At 37.8% G+C, this 13117-nt stretch overlaps 1 protein-coding gene across 11 annotated transcripts in view; it reads right to left on the reverse strand.

Annotated features, from left to right (window-relative positions):
* Positions 1–13117, reverse strand: part of MAST2 (microtubule associated serine/threonine kinase 2) — a 190144-nt gene that overhangs the window by 45188 nt on the left and 131839 nt on the right. For 9 of the 11 annotated variants that reach the window (XM_068690810.1, XM_068690814.1, XM_068690808.1 and 6 more), the window contains 2 exons: positions 10724–10802; positions 4892–5046 (listed from right to left, as the gene is read on the reverse strand). In XM_068690810.1, coding sequence (XP_068546911.1) covers positions 4892–5046; positions 10724–10802 — 234 coding nt within the window. The remainder of the gene's footprint in view (positions 1–4891; positions 5047–10723; positions 10803–13117) is intronic. The other 2 variants (XM_068690812.1, XM_068690809.1) reach the window with 1 other exon arrangement.

A 13117-nucleotide genomic window follows, 5' to 3' on the forward strand; every position in this document is an offset into this window, starting at 1 on the left:
TCCAGTGACATCTTTCTCCCACAAAGGCTTCCAGACTTCAGCTTGTCAAAACTCAGGTATCTTTATCTGATACTAGAAAGTGAAAAGAGCTAATAGCTATCTCAAGAAGTAGTGTATTAATAAATTAAATCTCACAAAAAGCCAGCTTAGCAGTGACTAAATAAAATTGAGCTGTTCATAAATAGGTATTTTTTCCTTCACGGTGGCAGCTGTATTTACTAGAAAAACACCAAGAAGTTAAAAGCTCTGTTCTCTTCTCAGCTTTAACCCCACATGGAGGTTTAATTATGATGAATGTATACCATATTATAGAAGCCAATGTCCACAGGAAAATTAAAATCATAGGCCTTACACTTTTGTCATTTCCAGTGACAAAAAAAATAGTAATTGTAAAACTAGAGAGCTGAAGTTGCATAAAGTAGAAACTATAAGTGTTTTGCTGAAGCTGAGCAGTGCCAGCCTCCCTCTTCCCCAAAAAATTAAACATATAAATATTTGCCCTCAAAGAAATTACATTAATATTAGATGCCAGAAAAGTCCCCCGGAAAAAAAAAAAAAAGAGAGAGAAGGTAAAGCAGAATCAAATGTGGCCAATCCCCATCTGTTGGTAAGACTTCAGAGCAGAAATATCTGATTCAGCACCTGACACAGACCACAGCAATTAGGCCTTGGGGCTTAGTCCTGCTCCTTGACGAGCCAAGGAGCAACAGAGAACTGAACTCAGTAGAGCAGAAAGCATCTACTGGAGCCTGAAGTTAACCAACACACATGGTAACTGTGAAATACAGTTTTCCTGAGAGTGAAAATCTATACTGCAGAGGAAGAAACTGCAGAAAGTTAAAGGTGCAACTTTACTTTATTTTTCAGTGTTTTTTTCAAGAATCTTTCTTCCTGCATAACCAAAACTGAACAGCACAGAAAGTCCATGCTGGGCAGTTATTCTAGTGCTGCTAGCAAAAAGGAAAACCAAGGCAAAGTAAAATATATAGCAATCGGTCTTTTTATGGAACAGGAGAGTGATGAAACAGAGCAGAACCTTTCTCTTTGAGCACTTTGAAAAGTCATTTCTGAGCTTGCAAAAGGGTGAAACTGTTTATACACATTTTGATTCATTCTTTTTTAATTAATTTTACAAACACTGAGCTGCTAGCTACCTTTGTCTGGGGACGAATGCTATTTGCAGCTGTTTTTGTACTGCAGAACCGTTTTTCACCAGCCTTTCGTTACACTAGGAGTGCCTTCTGACTGTAAGGGATGGGTAGGTGAGATTAAAAATTAGGGAAAAGAGAACACATTTCAATCTCAAGCTCTTTGAAAGCAAGGACTAGTGATTTTTTTTTTCTATACTTTTACACAGGAACTGCAACTAGCTCTCTTTCCAACACATATTTTTTTCCAAACCTTTTTTTTATTATTTCTTCTGCGCATGCCAACAAACACTGGAACTGCTTTAGACAGAAAAGACTGTAAAGTAAAAAGCAGTACAGAGGTCAAGTAAAAATACCCACTTTTCCTCATAAGAGGAGACCATAAAGATACAGAGTGAAAGCCAATTAAATTTAAAACTGATCACCACTCTGAACAACTTCAAGTTCACAAAATTCACTGTCTTGAGAGAAAAAACAAATGGGCCAACATCATCTTTAACACAGTTAGAATGCATTTGGGTAAGAAATACATGCCTCGGTCTTAGGAATATAAAACTATTATCTTTCTGTGGTGAATCAGTGGCTGTGAGAACCCCTGCTCTGCGTGGAGCATCACCTGCTCCTCTGCAGCTTGAGGCATTGGGCACTTTGTGAAGGCAGCAGCAGCAAGTGCTGAAACCATGCAGATTACTCACATGGTTCAAGCTGATGCTTGAGGGATGAGAGAACTCCACAACCTACAGGATTGATCCTTAAGACAAAAAATGGACTGTATGGGCCATCGGTGTGGTTTTGCAACACCTATTCTTTGTTCCCATCTTGGATACTTTTTGTCAGAAGCTTCTCCTGGTAACTTACATTTTCTAGGAATTGTCTCTGTATATTCTCAGCAGCAGGATCTAACACACTGAAAGTCAGGTTGGAGGACTGCATTTAAACAGCACTGCCCAGCAAACTGATGAAAGAGCACATTTGATTAAGGGTGATCTCATCAACTATATAAAGATTCACTGCTGCAGTCTTCGATCCTTTTTCCCTAGACATCATTACCCTGAAATATGAAATGAGATCAAGGAAAACAGGCAGATTGGGGGGCAGAGTGAATGCACAGAAGCAGCTCTTGAAAGAGTTATTAGTCAGCCCGACTTTTATCTCAAATGTTTCCCACTTGTTAGCAACTGTTGAAGGATGACAAGTAAAAAGAACTGGGAAAAGACGGAGGGCAGCATCTCTCTAACTTAAAAAGAGTAATGATGCCAAGTTTAGTGTGAGAATCTACATTCTCTGTGCATTTTACTCCTGGAAAAGAAAAGTCTCCTTCAGGTAAAGCCCAGGATTGTTTTAAAAGAAGTGAACACAGCCTGGGCATCTCTCTGTTGATCAGTAACTTGAAGGATTTGAAGGCCACACTACAAAAAAAAAAAGAAGATATCAAAGATATGGCCTTTCATTTAATAGGTGAGTGCTGAATCTATTGGAGATGGATGGGAGAACTGTCTCCTGGCTTCAGCTAAATACTAGAAAATGTTAAATTCCTACTCAAAAAAGTAGATTTTTTCCAGAAGTTCTATGCAGGCAATAGTCTAGCTAGGACCATAAAAGGATGATTTGATACTTCTAGAAAAAAAATCTGGGGTTACAGAGGCCCTCAAAACAAATCAAAACAAAACAAAACAAAACGAACAACAAACAGTCCCAGCATTTGACAGCGGCTACCTCCTGCCAAATAGAGTACTAACTCACACAAACACTGAAACATCAATACAATTAATTGGAGCAATTTTCCTTTGAGGTACAAGGGCCAGTACAGATGTTTGGTAGCAGTAAAGGTGCTTTGGAGCCACACAGCATCACAGTACTAGCAATAAGCACAATGAAAAACAAATCAGGAACAGTAAGCTTAAAAAATTTAAATTACTTGACTCTAAAATTTGGAATACCAATAAGGTTGGTCATTATCACACTGAAAACCCAAGAAAGCTAGAGAAAGTGTTCAAGAAATAAATATTAATCACAATACGACATGCTGAATTAATCTTGTCACAATCTGTAAACCTACTCTGATAACTCTGCTTTTAAATCATCTCACAGAGGACAAATTCTCAAAAAGTTAATAATTTATAATAACAAGAAAAAACAGAGTTATGCTCTTCATGTCTTTGTTTACATCATTCTTGCATCAGGAATAGTACTTTATACTTCATTATTCCAACAGCAATATGTCTGTGTTAGGACAATAATTACTTTAGTGATGGGTTGTCTACCTATAGGAGCTGTTTTATCTACAAGGAATTAGTACTACCACAGCTACACTGATCAGCGATAGTCAGCGTTAAGAGTGACAGCAGCAAGACTGAAGTAGGACTACCAGTCAGAGACTTGAACAATTTAGCACAAATCATGTAGCTACTCTTTTACTACATGGCAATTTGTAGAGATCACAGGCTAAGTGTGCTACTACCTACAGTACTTACCTGCTCTTGTAGATTACTGTGTAACTGCACTTAGCAGTTCCATATGCAATTAGCATGCAGCCTGCACTGTAGTTCAGAACATACAAATAATTATGAATAATCATGAGGGGTCAGCTCTGCCGTGATACAATACTCACCAGGCATTTTCTCATGGACTATTTCCCTTCTATTACAAACCCCAGTCTAAGTCCTGAACCGGGCACACTGATTCAGTATTTCCAGCTGACAGCTTCTGGATCATGCGCATTGATTTAAAAGTGATATCCAGCCTTTGATACTCTCAGATGAGGAGCATAAGAGATACTTCACCTCTTTGTCCCCTGCTTGTATAAATCCTTTTTGTTTCATAACAAAAGGTTATGTAGATGCTACGGAAGGTAGGCATCCCTTGAGTTTTATTTACTTGGTCCAGCACTAAACACATAAAAAACTTATGGCTTGTGGATTTGTTTTTGTATTTTTTTTTTTAATAATTGTTAGAGAATTGGAACAAAACTTGTCCAGAGAGTTTGTGGAATACCCAAAAGCTGCCTGAACATGGTCCTAAGGCAGTCTGCCCGAGCAGGGGTTCAGACAAGAAGACCTCCAGAGGTCCTTTCCAACTTCCATCATTCTTTAATTCTGTGAAAGATTAAGTTCTAGTTACTTCTACTTTTAAGTATGGAAAAAAGTCAACTGCAGAAATAACCACTGGATAGCTATCTTTGAAGAACCAATTCTCTGAAGAAACAGTAAAAATTATTCAACTGCTAATGCAGGAGAAATGTTTTCAGAGCTATAACAAAACTGCTCGTGGGTGCAATTCTGTTTGAGGTTTTGACTTCATCGACTCCAGTTTTCATACTCTTTCAGAATCACTGCTGGAAAAGTTATTAACTGTGACTGTTATAGCTTCCTCATATGACTGCAGCAAAATTCTGAGAAGAAACTTCACTAACGGAAATCTACATCCTACAGGCTTAGTCTATGATGCTTCTGGATCACATTTTCACAGAGTTGTGGTGGAGATACAAAAGAGACTGCACTAACCATTTTGCGATTGAAATCCTTAGTGTCAAATGTAAAATAAAAATATATATATTTCTTTCTGATTAGGTGAGGAGGAGTCAATGCTCAGCAAAGTAATGTCAAGAATATGTAAAAAAAAAAAAAAAAAAAAAAAAAAAAAAAACACCTTTTCTTGATCTTCTTAGAGCTGAAAGCACACATGGAAATGCAATACTTGTGTCTAACATCTTAAATATTCAATAAACATAGCCTGAAGCTCACCTGAGACTGCGAGATCGAGGTCTCAAGGCTGGAGAATGGCGCCCTTCTTCATCAGTGATGCTCTCAGTACTGAAATGCTTTGTCAGGAAATGAAGTTCATCTGCCGTGGGCTGAAAGGGCAGCTGGTGCAGCTTCTCCTGAGATGAGCATGATGACTGAGTACAGAAAAAAATACAGAAAAGAAATGCACTAAACGCATGCATAGGGGTCAGCTAATGAATGGAGGAGGAACGAGTTCTGCCAGACACTGCACACTCCAGCGGAAAAGAAAGCTACTTATCAGACCAGGTGCCTCTGTTTAATGTTCTCTTTAGGCTAAGCCAAACCATGTGTACAATGACAGAGCTGGTGAGATCAGGACAACTTTGGGAACAGGCTAGGGAAGCAATACATCTGATTCTGGAACTGTTAACATTTGATCACGAAGGTAATTTACTCTTAGGAGACAGAAAGGAATATACATGAACAACAGTGCTACTCTGGAAAGGACAAGGAGGTTCCTGGAGTGGTGAGCAACTTTCCTTTTCCCTCATGCTCTCTTAGCTCAGGAGTTTCACTGGCATGCAGAATGCTATGGAGCTGTGTAGACACGGGAGTTTTTACTTATTATTGGCTCTCAATTGAAATTGCTACTGTAAACGGTTTGGATTTTATTTCTCCATGATCTCCATTTTATTTCTCCTTTTCTTTACCCATCAGGCTTCTTTTCTAGCCAGGTAGGAAATAATAAAATGAAAGCAGCTGACTTTGTAGTTGCATGATTAATAGTTTCCTTTTACAAACAGTAAAGCAGCTCATTCATTTTTAAATAAGTCAATAAATTTATATGACGTGTCCTATGATAATGATAGACATGAAAGAGATTTAATTCTTGAACCTAAAGAAACCTGAGCTCATAAGATTTGTGGGAAGTGTGAATAACATCAAATGTTGGATGTTCCAGGGGAAAACGCTGTAGGTCAACTAAAGAGTACACTTTTTTTGTATGATTATTTTCAATGTCCCTTTCAATTTTTCAAAAATAAGTAAATGTATTATGTAAGGACAAATTTAAAATCCTCTGAAGTGCTAAATAACCAGAGCAGCAATGAATAACACCACTGGGCCTTATGAAAAACACCATACAAACATAAGTTCTGAGGCTTCTTCTCAGTCCGATGAAATCATTTGTGCACATTTTTCCAATGGAAGAACTTTTGCTACAATGACCCTCACTGTAACTAGTAAGCAGAGCATCCTAATACCAGAAGTAATAAGGAATTATGCATCACATGATATGTGTGACCAAAGTTTTAACTCACCTAGTTTGCTTTTCTAGACTTACTTGCTGTTGATGGTTTTTGGAAAAGAAAGCTAACAAGAGTGGCTGAGCAGTGAAAGCCAAACGCTAACAAGGCTGCTCATTGAGTCCTGCATGTTTGTACAGCTGGTAAAGAAAATATTCTGAGATCACCTAAACCAGGTGCATCCAAACTCGCCAACATAGTTACAGTCACATTTGAACTGAAGAAAAACTAAGCAGATTGTTGCAGATCCAATCACCTAACACTATCTTATCTGTAGAGAATTCTAGCCAAGACTGAGCTGAACTGAATGTGAGAATGTATAAACCTAAAGATCTTATCCTTTGATAACAGTGTAATTTTTTCAAGAGCCCAGATCCACTCCCTCTTCATTGCACAGAAAAGCACCTGCCTGAAAGCCTTAGGAAATCCCCAAGCACAGCTGGAACAGGGAGCCACAAATTCCAACTTTGGGCAGGTCTAGAAGGACCATGGTGGGAAGTCACATCTAGCAGTGTCTGCCTGGTGACAATTACCCAGATGGGGCATCACCTTACACTTGTCTAATCCACACTGAAGCCAAAACAGAGTCGGAGTAATTGACAGCCCTTTGCCCACAGCAATTCTGCTGCGCACTCTGCTTATGCCTATCTGGCAGGAAAGATTTTCTCGCCGTATTACAGAATTATGCAAGCCCTTCTTGGCTTTCAGAGCTTTCTTTGATCACCTGTCTTACACAACACAAACAGGGGGGAAGAAGCACCTGCTTATGCAAAAACCACAACACTTTTCAAAGAAAAGGTGTGTGTCAGATGACATCCTATTCGTGCTGAATAACACCCATCCTGCAGAAGAGCAGGAAGTACTGAAGACACTGGCTAATGAAGTGCTGCATTAACAGGTACTCGAGCTCTGGCATTACGAGCGCATCTCTTATTCAAAACAAAATTAAACTAAAACTGCAACATTAGGAAAATTAGCACATATCAAGTTATTAGTTACTAGAGTTGGAAGAGAAAAATCAAACCTGAAATTCTAGAAAAACAGCACGTTTCCCAACAGCAAAGTCACCGGGGAAGCTGCGTTAGTCAACTCACAGATGACCCACCAAAAACCTCCTTCCGTTTTCTCTCCTTAAAAGCAATTAGATTGTAAAGTTTATAATTCCAAGGAATAATTAAGGACAGCTCTGAAGATAGTTTCAGAAATAAATTATTTGGAAAAAAACAATTTTGGAAGAAAGTCTTTACTTTGGAAGGAGTTCTTTACTCAAAGGGTGGTGAGGAACGGGTTGCCCAGAGAAGCTGTAGATGCCCCATCTCTGGAAGTGTTGGCTGGATGGGGCTTTGAGCAACATGGTGTACTGGGAGGTGGCAGGGGGGCTGGAATTAGATGATCTTCAAGGCTCCTTCCAACCCAAAGCATTCTGTGATTCTATAAAGACCATGCTGAGAAACCGACTTCCTTCTATCAAGGGCTTCTCTAGAAACCTTAAGGCATCCAGCTTTTCAGTGAGAAAACACAAGAGCAAAACTAAATACTTCTGAATTATTGATTTTAAGGTAATCACATCAGTGTACTCAATATTTACAGCAGCCTAACACTGCTGGTTACAGATGCAGAATTAGCTAACTCTTCTTCAGTAAAAAAAAAAAAAAAAAAAAAAAAAAAAAAAAAAGATTAAGCTAATAATATAGTATTATATGTTTATTCTGCATCTAGAAAATTAATAGCAAACTAGATGCTTAAAAATAACTGTATATAGTCCCATTCAACTGACTATTCCACATAAATCTTTCACTTGAAATGTCTTCCCCAGCTTTTTCAGTGCTGGCCTGATGTATGTGGTCTTTATGAAGGATAAATATGTATTTTTTAAGAAGTGTCATCCATCAATTGGAAGCAAAAAATAAAGCAGAATGTACGAGTTTCCACTGACTTTAAAACAAGTAAATGTCTTGGTTTGTTCAGCTGGTTGGTTGGTAGAATAGCTCATTTATGACCACAGAGATGCAACTCAGCTCTAACTGCCAGACCAAAACTCAGGCCAGCAGAATGCAGAAGAAACATTATTCTTCATATTTCATTTCCTATTGATATGTACAGAAAGGTCTACTGGCTTCCTTCTATCTTGCTTGAAAAAGAAACGCGATCTAGAGGACTGATCACAACAAACAGAAGCCCAAATTTCTGTTATGTTCTCACCCATGGCATTAATTCAGTGTGCTTCTGGCAAACCCCTTGCATCTTCTTACTTTAGTTTGAAAGTCTACATAGGAATAATACTGCTTATCAACCTCAGAATTGTTATTAAGATCAATTCAAATTAATTCTAATGTAAGAAATACTATGACGATAAGCAGTATTACATTTCTAAGCCTATCCTAAGTTTAATGCCTCCAACACTGCTTCGGAACTTACTAAACAGCACATTTCAATGTCTTTCTGAGAGTATAAAACTGGATCAGGAAAAGGAAAAGAGAGTAAAGATTCATACATTTAGAAAAAAAAAAAGTCTTGGAATACAGGTTTGAATCCATTCCCTACAGGAAGGTGAATTCAGCTCCACATTGGACTATCACCACATGTTTCTCATTACTGTCCTGCTTTCTGTTTACAGCTTTACAAGACTTACAGAATTTGGAGTGATGTTTTCTATGTGACATGTCTAAGATTTTTTTTTTTCCTGGAAAGGTTCAATCAAAATAATCTCACTGTTTCTGGGAACACGACAAGACAGGAATATTCTATCTTTCCCATGTCAGAAAGCTGAGGACTTTCTAAAAGTAGCTTTCATGTTCCCATTTCAAAACAAGGACTGATATTTCCAACAGATTTCTTTTGTTACTTTTGCTCTCTCCATGGACGTCTACCCCAAGTCTCATCAAACTATAATTTCTTGAAAAACTCTACACACCAGGAAATAAAGACTTAGACACTGCAGGCAGCTTGGTCTCCAAAGGTGTCATCTTCACAGGCATCTGGGAAGCTCTCACAGTGATTATCGATCATCTGACTATTTGGATGCCACCCATTCTGAAAGTAACAATACTTGCTCCATGCTTTAATAGCATGGTGCTTGTACCCAGACGAGGACACAACCATGGCTTATGCTGATAGAGATTTAACCTAAGACTCTAAAGGCAAAAGCAGAGGTCCAAAAGGTGTTCTCAGGTGCTTGATAAATAATACTGCTTGGCAGTGAAACCAGGGCTGCCATTTTCCTGTGTTGCTATTGAAATTTTCTCCCACATTTTTCTGTTCTCAAACCTACCTATCTGTACACCCTTCTCCTAGGGAGACAGAAATCATGTCACCTGCTTTCTAAGGAGACAAGAAATAAAAAAATTCTGTCCTGAAGGACAAAAGATAACAAGTTGTCAAAATTGTGCAAACTAGAGTCCACAGGAATGTCTGAACATATGAAACAATACAGATGATATCCATGTTGCGAAAAACGGATTTAATCATGTCAATTATACCTAAAAATTTTGAGTCCAATTTCTTCTCCTATCTAGAATGATTTTAACACTCACATCCCAAGGAACTGTGAAGATAAAATTGCATTTGAGGGGCACTAAAAAGTTTATGGATGAATTTAATAGAACATCTCAGAATTAAAATAATGATGCTGCATTCAGAGTGAGATTATTACTCATTTAGATTTATTGCTTAGTAAGATTAATACTCATGGAGTACTGAGTCCTAATTAATGCAGGTATTACAATTATTAGGAACATACTCTAAACAGTAGGTATAAAACAAAATGATCAGTAGAAGCATTATAGAAAGAGGCAATGATATTTGATCACACAGTTGAAGACACTCACCCCGTAACACATAAAAAAGCATGTTAAACTAAGGCTGTAGAGGTAGCCTTGGTGTTTCTAGTCTCTTTTTAAGATTGTTATGTAGATAACTACAACAACTATTTTGCATGAACTAAAGAATAAGATTCATTGTAAAAAGTATCTGAGATATAAGGGTTAAAATGGTGTTAGTGCCTTCCTGATATTAACAACATATTAGCCTTTTCAAAGTACAGAAGAAGTCATGTAAACTGCAGCCAACCTTCCTAATGACAAGTGAGAAATTCAAAGCATCACTGGGAGATTCAAATTATTGAAGTTGAGTAACAGATGTGGATTATCAATTTTTCCTTCTGCTAGCCTGTTAGCAGGTTTTAACACTGAGAACTTGAAAGCAGACAAGAATTTCATTTCCCAGTTACAAAAAAGCTGAGTGCTTGCTAGTAATTATGCACTGTCTCAGAGTCCTGACACATTGTGCCTCTCAACTGATCAGTCGAGCCAAGTGCTGCACTGGGATTTCACCAATGCAAAAGGCAAAGTGCAAGATGATAGGAGCTGGGAAATGGAGGAAAAAGCAGCAGAACCAATAATTAAAATAATTTTAAAATAATTAGTAAATTTAATAATGTTAGCAAAACAATGAAGAAAGATCAGATATTTTAGTAAAGACTCAGAAGCTGATTTGTTAGGGTGTGTTCGTACAAACTGAATTGCTTGGAAAAATCTGGGGCACTTACTGAAACTGTTGAACTGGGAGTGTTTGTTCCATATCCTGATGAGGGAAGGGAGGCCAAGGACCAGCGGCGTCCATCCGTTCTATGGAAAGGAAGCAAAAGAAATTACTGTGATAGATATAGTGTGATCAGTACTTGGGGGAAATAAGCCTTTCCCCCAAATCTCTTAACTGCACATTTTTATTCCAGTCTTAAAATACTCAGGTAAACCAGCTATCCTATTTAGAATGGTCTTTGTGAAAAAGCAGCTAGGGTAAGTTTTAAGAGCAAAATTAAGGGACCTTGGAAAAGACAGAGAAAATAGGCATCAGATTCCTGCATAAAGCATTTGCAAATATATTTGCAAATAAAATATAAAATATTTGCAAATGTTGCCAGTTGAGCAAAAACTGAAGTTTCAGGAACAGACAAATGAAATCAGCTCATTTCAAACTTCTTTGAAAAAGACTTGCCTAAAATTATTATACTTATGCAGTTCCTTGTCTCCCAAACAGTGTTGAAAATTGTGAAAAAAAGTTTTCAGATCATGAATCAAGTGAAAGCAGACTCATTTGTTTACCTAGGTTAGTGCGTTTGGCCCAGCTCAGCCACTGACACAGCTGTAAGTCAATTCCACTACAGCAGATCAGAACAGAGCCGATAGGTGTATTTGAAATACAGAGGAAACAGAAATAACACCCAGGGTCTCTTTCTCCTCCGAACAGCATAATGTTAGCAGGTATTTACTTATCACAGCCAAAGAAACATGACTGTCAGGGAAAATAGCCAAAACATCCTTGAGATATTGCAGAACAGATCGTGTTTTTACCAACGTCAGATGCTTGGTGAAGAACCCATACTGTCCTCCTTGAAGCCCTCTTCTACCTCTAAAACCCACCTTAGTGAGGTTGGAAAGTATACTCAATTCAGCTCTGTCTATTGTGCTTTTTCTGCCTCTGATCTCACCTCAATCTTGAATGCATTTTGTTTCCTATAATAAAAAACACGCCCTGTTGCATGTTGGGATGAATGATAAAGAAATCTCCCTCACGTCAGTTTCCCCTTGCTTGCCTGTTTTACTCGGGCAGATTATCAGTAACTGGTCATAAAGTGAAACTGAATTAGAACAGTTCATTGTTCTAACTGGCTTTGGAAAGATTTGGGGGTTTTGTTATAATTTCATCAGTCCATTTACGCAGAGCATTATAAAATAGCATGCTTGGTATAGGTTTGACATAGTGCTTATAAAAAACCTGTTATCATCTTCATAGTAGTATTTCTCATCCTGCTATGAACACACAAAGCCTCAATCTTCAGAAAAAAGTTCACTGCACACCCACAGATCTGTTAATATTTTTTCCAGATCTTGTTCCTTTTATTATCTGGTACTCATGCCTGAAAATACCTATACCCTTCCTCTTTGCCACCTATTTTAGAACAATAGGGAAATAAACCCACTGTTCTACATTACTGAAAGAATATTGTATCAAGAGAGTTGTTAAAAAGATTCATGCTTCATGCATAAAAAATAGCAAGCTGTAATGCAGATTTCTATGCATGCATTCATTATAGCTAAACCCCATTTAGCCACAGGTGATGTTTTCCTTGTTATGACAAATATGTGTAAAAGAACAACCTCAAAAAATTCCAAGAGAAATGAAATTCCTTTCTTAACCCTGAAAAACAACAAAGGCCAGCATTACAAAGTCCCTGTGCCCTGCATTCAGGTACTGAAAACCAGCTGTCAGCTACAGAAGCTTCATTCAGCTTCTTCTAACGCACAGGGGTGCTGGGAAGATCTTCTGGTCAATGATTCGACCTCAGTTTGGACCCTCAGTCCCTAAGCAGGCCAATATGTTCCCATCTTCTCAAAGAGTAGACAGGAATGTACAAATCACTCATTTCTTGCAAAAGGAAAGCCTAACCCCTCTTTCACTGAGTAGCCTAAGTTGTGCATTGAAAATACTTCAGTATTTTCATTTTGACAATGTTAAAAATAAATAAATAAATCCTTCTCCCTTAAAAAATTACAGTACACCTCTTCATGCTTGGGCTATTTTCTACTGATGCAATCTAGGCAAGAAATGTGCTAAGCAGTCAGGACAATGGATATCAGCTCTGTATCTAGCAGAAGGAAGTGGGACGAGAGAAGAAATCTTGCAAATCAAAGGCAGGGGGAAAAAGACTTGCTTTACAAGAAAATTCCTCCTTCGTTTATGCAAAACATTTCAAAGCTACTTCAGTGTTTTGTTAATACAAATTTATTTTTAGAGAGACCTTATGCAATATTGCTTCAGGAAAAGATACTTGGAAAGAAAATTTTAGGTCCTTTATTTTTTATTGTAAAATAAACTTAGCTAGAACAACAAAAACATGGGAACAATGAGTTTTGCCTTTAAAATGCCATTTTAATAAGTT

The sequence above is a fragment of the Anas acuta genome, chromosome 8 (genome assembly GCF_963932015.1).
Source record: "Anas acuta chromosome 8, bAnaAcu1.1, whole genome shotgun sequence".
In the NCBI taxonomy this organism is placed as follows: domain Eukaryota; kingdom Metazoa; phylum Chordata; class Aves; order Anseriformes; family Anatidae; genus Anas; species Anas acuta.